Source organism: Orbicella franksi, chromosome 2 (genome assembly GCF_964199315.1).
Source record: "Orbicella franksi chromosome 2, jaOrbFran1.1, whole genome shotgun sequence".
Taxonomy (NCBI): Eukaryota; Metazoa; Cnidaria; class Anthozoa; order Scleractinia; family Merulinidae; genus Orbicella; species Orbicella franksi.
Window position 1 is genome coordinate 4,151,238 of NC_138146.1, and position 5,774 is coordinate 4,157,011.

A 5,774-nucleotide genomic window follows, 5' to 3' on the forward strand; every position below is an offset into this window, starting at 1 on the left:
AAGCCAGTAGCCAGAAGTAAACCAGCCTTCTCTAGTCGTTTAATTATTTACAAAGACATGTTAATCAAACATGATACAGCCGTTTGTGTCTGGCAGCTGAAACACAACTTCTCTAATTAAGCAAAAGTTATTAAGTCCTGGTTAATACAAAGTATTCAATGCAACATAATTCAATACCAGTGAAAAACAACCAGGGCACTTGCAACATCAGCAAGAGCAAAGGATGGTGTCTTTTCCAATAAAATCAAAAGAAATCAAAAGAAATCAAAGAATGCAAACAATACAGTTCGGCAACAAAGTTTGAAACCCAACAAAGTTGCAAGAAGTTGCCTACCTCTTGGAAAACTTGGTCATTTGATGATTCATTAGTTTTGATCCTAAAGTTATGATAATGCTAATATCTATAAGTGTATGTCTCACATCGAATTATAATCCAATCAATAAACTTGTTGTTGATTATATGGCTGATGGTTTCACGACAATAAGATAATTTTTATATATACAAATTGTCTTGATTGTTCATCGGTCCACACCCTTTGGATTCTATCTCACTTGGGTGTTTTGTTTCCTTTGTGGGAATTTTGCATGCGAAACTCTTACCTGTAACATTTTATTGCCTGACAAAGTCTAAAACTGTTTCAAAAAATTAAGATCAAAACTAATTAATAAAAACATTGACATAGTTTCCCGAAAGATCAACAACTTCTTGTTTATATTCTTCAAGGTCAGTGGTTCATTTACAAAAAAAAGATATCGCCAGCCTCTGTTCTCAATTAACGTTTTGATAGCATAATTAACTCTGCCCAAGTGAACAAAGTTAAAAATAGCAATCTGGCCCATGTGGCTTGGTTTGAGCACTCACAATGTAATATAACACTAGTCTTGAAAACTTACCGAAGCAGCCAAATAATTGCAATATCAACTACTACAAAGTGACGGCTTCCTTAACTTTGTACCCACAGTAATATTTTAACACGCAACAGCAGTTTCTTCATCACGCCATGATGAGCCCAATAAGCGTCTGCACTGGAGGCTAATGTTAAGGTAACTAATCTAATATCCCAACTTTCCAACTACCAAGATAGTTCATATGCTATGTGACTGACTGACTGAGTGTCAAGAGTAAATTCTTGAAAAAAAGGCTCTTAAATCAAAATGTACATTTAATTTCAATAACAAAATAAAATAGAAAGATTAAAAGCAAGAAAAACAGGAACTAAAAATGCATCAAAACTAATGTAGTCTGGGATTTTAAGAATTCTCAAACCAGTCGTGCAATTGATTTAGATAATAGCTAATAAAAATCTGGTAAGGTACTGGTGCACTGTGAACGCTACCAGTCATAATCACTAATCATATAAACTCCTATTTGACTTTTTTTTTTTTTCAAACAGGAGTATACCCCAACTTTCCTGAGTATCAAGATTTGCGCATACCATGTTCAGACATGTGAAAGAGAATGCCACATACATTATGACAGTATTCTCCACACATCCAGCAGGTGAAATTTTCTCTGTCTTCAGAGGAACGTTTCCTGCATCTGTGTCTTTTAAAAGTCTTATTATACTTGAAGCATTTACGGCATTGCTCGCATTTGAAGCCTTTGTCACCACTGTGAATCCTCATATGTTGTTTCAACATTGATGATTTATTAAAACATTTATCACACTGAGTGCATTTGCAGGGTTTCTCACCACTGTGAATCCTTAGGTGTGCTTTCAAATTCCATGAGCGGTTAAAGCATTTCTTACACTGAGTGCATTTGTAGGGTTTCTCACCACTGTGAATCCTTAAGTGTCTTTTCAAAGTTGATGAGCAGTTAAAGCTTTTCTTACACTGAATGCATTTGTAGGGTTTCTCACCACTGTGAATCCTTAGGTGTGTTTTCAAATGCGATGAGTAGTTAAAGCATTTCTTACACTGAGTGCATTTGTAGGGTTTCTCACCACTGTGAATCCTCAGGTGTGTTTTCAAATGCGATGATTGGTTAAAGCATTTCTTACACTGAATGCATTTGTAGGGTTTCTCACCACTGTGAATCCTTAGGTGTGCTTTCAAATTCCATGAGCGGTTAAAGCATTTCTTACACTGAGTGCATTTGTAGGGTTTCTCACCACTGTGAATCCTTAGGTGTGTTTTCAAATGCGATGAGTAGTTAAAGCATTTCTTACACTGAGTGCATTTGTAGGGTTTCTCACCACTGTGAATCCTTAGGTGTGTTTTCAAATGCGATGAGTAGTTAAAGCATTTCTTACACTGAGTGCATTTGTAGGGTTTCTCACCACTGTGAATCCTCAGGTGTGTTTTCAAATGCGATGATTGGTTAAAGCTTTTCTTACACTGAATGCATTTGTAGGGTTTCTCACCACTGTGAATCCTTAGGTGTGCTTTCAAATTCCATGAGTAGTTAAACCATTTCTTACACTGAGTGCATTTGTAGGGTTTCTCACCACTGTGAATCCTCAGGTGTGTTTTCAAATGCGATGATTGGTTAAAGCATTTCTTACACTGAATGCATTTGTAGGGTTTCTCACCACTGTGAATCCTTAGGTGTGTTTTCAAATTCCATGAGCGGTTAAAGCATTTCTTACACTGAGTGCATTTGTAGGGTTTCTCACCACTGTGAATCCTTAGGTGTGTTTTCAAATGCGATGAGTAGTTAAAGCATTTCTTACACTGAGTGCATTTGTAGGGTTTCTCACCACTGTGAATCCTTAGGTGTGTTTTCAAATGCGATGAGTAGTTAAAGCATTTCTTACACTGAGTGCATTTGTAGGGTTTCTCACCACTGTGAATCCTCAGGTGTGTTTTCAAATGCGATGATTGGTTAAAGTATTTCTTACACTGAGTGCATTTGTAGGGTTTCTCACCACTGTGAATCCTTAGGTGTCTTTTCAAATCCGATGAGTAGTTAAAACATTTCTTACACTGAGTGCATTTGTAGGGTTTGTTGCCACTGTGAACTTTCAGATGTTTTGTCAAACTTGATGTACATCTGTTGAATTTAGTATCCATATGGCTTGGCAGATTTTCTGAAATACAAAAAAAAAAAAAAGATATTGAAAAGTGTTCTGGAGTTCAATGAACTATAAGCATCAAAAGAAATCAGAAAGCAACTAGCTAAACAGGAACAACATGAGTTAGACAGTCACGGCAGTACTTATGCACTAGGATCAATTTTGACTATGCAAGTCAAAATCCGCAGACCCTTGATTTGATTGAGACAGGTTTATTGTGTAATCACCAATCACAATAAAGTTCATGGTATGCGAGCAAACCTAAAACACCACAAACTACTGGAGCTGTTTGTGGTTTAGTTTTCTGATGCCTAATTGGCTTTTTCCAAGCTTCACAATAACATTCCATATTGAGTGTCTTTTCTATGGTGTATGGCAAGTGGAATATGCAAGATTAAAGAAATTTAATAGTTCGATTTTGTGTAAATTGCAAAAGCATTTCAAGTCATACTTTTTTCATAATAATAGTATATGAAAAGAGGCACAGTCGCAATTGGCCCTGCATAGAGGGGCAGTGGGTTACATGTTGAAAATGTACAGCAATCACTCAAAGTCACCTTTTTTCTTCTCGGTCCAAACTTTAGCTTGATTATTTTCCTTGTCCTTCTCGCTAACAGCTGCAGTCAGTGGAAATGGAAACAAAGAATTACAATTACCAGACATGATAAATTGTAATGGAAAGCATCAAGACATTTCACAATTTTAATGACTGTAGTGTTAGGTCTCCAGCCACTGTATTGAGTTTGAACAGTGCAAAAATTTTCTTAACAAAAATTAAAATATATCACAATATTTAGAGACAAAGCCAAATCAGCCTTGGCTGGTTTTATTGTACATGTAGGTCTTCTTGATAGATCTATCCTGGTCAAATTACAATTTGAAAATGTTGGTTTTTCTGGAGAGAAGAGAACAAGAGTTCCCAGAGAAATTTAAGCCTTCTAAGCAAGACAAGAACCAACAACAATCTCAACCCAGATGTGGCAGCAGGTCAGAATCAAACCCAGGCCACACTGTTGTGAGGGAAGCATCTTCACCACTGCACCATGCCTGCTTCCCTGTAAAAGGCATAATCAATCATAGTCACCTTTCCTTGTTTTAGATTGTTTGGATATTTTTGTTTCAGTCTTTCTCTTCTTTGCTGCAGTTTCTTCAGGAGAACCTGCATTTAATCACACACAATCTCATGGAGGATGCATACATTACTATCATCATCATTAGTATATGTACTCATGTCATGTTTTCATGAGACAGGTTTAAGTACTATGGTGTTTCGTAACTAAACTGTAGTTATAAAGAAGCTGTTTAAACAGAGCTAATTGATAACAGACAATGGACAGTCTGAGCTTTTCTCGGAGAGCAAGTCTTCCAATGCTGTACAGAAACTATATTTGGAAGGCATAAAATTTCTGACTTCGAATAGTCCAACACTGAACAAAGGTCGTTGTCGATTTGCAGTTGGTGAACACTGTGCAAAGGCTGTTATGACGAGTGAAAACTCTCCTAAACTATAAATCTTTATAGATAAAATTAATAGTAGAAAGAAAATTCTGATATCTCGCAGAACACCTTTTTCTATGACAAGAAAAGTCAAACAGCATCTGCAGCGAAGCCTGGGCTGGGTACAGCTGTAGATGTTTAGCAACTGCAATACTTCTTACTTGGGGCTGCTTTAAAGTCAAACATTTGCTTGTCTTCTCCATACACCTTAATTCTGTTATTTTTTTCTTTTGTTTGCGAACAACGGTTCTTCTTCTTGCACCAGCATGTATTTTGTTGCTGAGCTACCGAGCTGCTGATAGATAGGAAATGCTCAACAGCACTTGACAGTGACAGGAAAATGGCAGTCTGAGATTTCTTTGCCTAAACAATAGTTAATTTATCCCTTTTACCTGTTGAATTGAAATCCACTTTGTTAAGAGGAATTTTTTTCTATTTTTCTACTCTCTACGCACTAAACACATGAGCACTTGCTAAGAAGATATCTCAACAATTTCTACACTATACTTTTCCTCGGTTACCGGCATCACCTATACTCAAGTTCTGCTGTAGGAAAAGATCTTTCCAGCGATACTCAGGTCAGTGTGATCATCATCATCATAAACTTAATTTTACTGTCAGGGTATTTAGCTAGGTGACTCACTGGGGACACTGTTATAAAATTGGAGAAATTGAGCAATAGTATGCACGAAAATGCTTAGAAATATGAGTGAAAAACTCGGAGCAAAATTTCCCTCATTTATACTGTAAGGCTATTCTCTGCTAAGAATTTCCGGTCTTGATGACGCTTTCTCTGGAATTCTTCAACTGAAAGCAAGACCAGTAGAAGGTCAAAAGGAGAAAAAGGAAAGGCAAAAAAAAATTAAAAAAAAAAAATCTAAAGTCTAAAGACGTAGGTCACTTTCTCGTCATATTGCAAATGCCTTTTCAATGAGTGTACACTAGCTAGAGAGAACATGCTTGTCTTACCTCCCTTTCTTTTGCAGGAATTTGATCCTTTGTTTTTACCACCCATATCATGTCTACAAAAAGAAAGCGTCAAAATTGTTAATTAATTTTTATTTACTTCACCAGATGACTAGAACTTAATTTTTTTTTAACAATGCAAATTAAGACAACTTACATGCACATTCAACCCTATTTTATGGGCTTCTTTCAAGAAGCCCTTTGATTACAAATCAAAATTAAACACTGAACTTTGTGTGAGTACGATTTCCAAACCAATCGAACTCAATTGCAGAGATTGAACCCAATTGAATG

At 36.4% G+C, this 5,774-nt stretch overlaps 1 protein-coding gene across 5 annotated transcripts in view; it reads right to left on the reverse strand.

Moving 5' to 3' along the window:
- Window positions 1-1,036: 1,036 nt before the first annotated feature.
- Window positions 1,037-5,774, reverse strand: part of LOC145477798 (uncharacterized) — a 7,406-nt gene continuing 2,668 nt past the window's right edge. The window contains exons 2-6 of one of the 5 annotated variants that reach the window (XM_081455625.1): window positions 5,484-5,536; window positions 4,676-4,806; window positions 4,102-4,176; window positions 3,575-3,634; window positions 1,037-3,032 (exon numbers count right to left, since the gene is read on the reverse strand). In XM_081455625.1, the coding sequence (XP_081311751.1) occupies window positions 1,420-3,032; window positions 3,575-3,634; window positions 4,102-4,176; window positions 4,676-4,700 (1,773 nt within the window). In that variant the 5' untranslated portion in view covers window positions 4,701-4,806; window positions 5,484-5,536 and the 3' untranslated portion in view covers window positions 1,037-1,419. Of the gene's footprint in view, window positions 3,033-3,574; window positions 3,635-4,101; window positions 4,177-4,583; window positions 5,537-5,774 lie in introns of those variants that run through there. The other 4 variants (XM_081455626.1, XM_081455624.1, XM_081455627.1 and 1 more) reach the window with 4 other exon arrangements.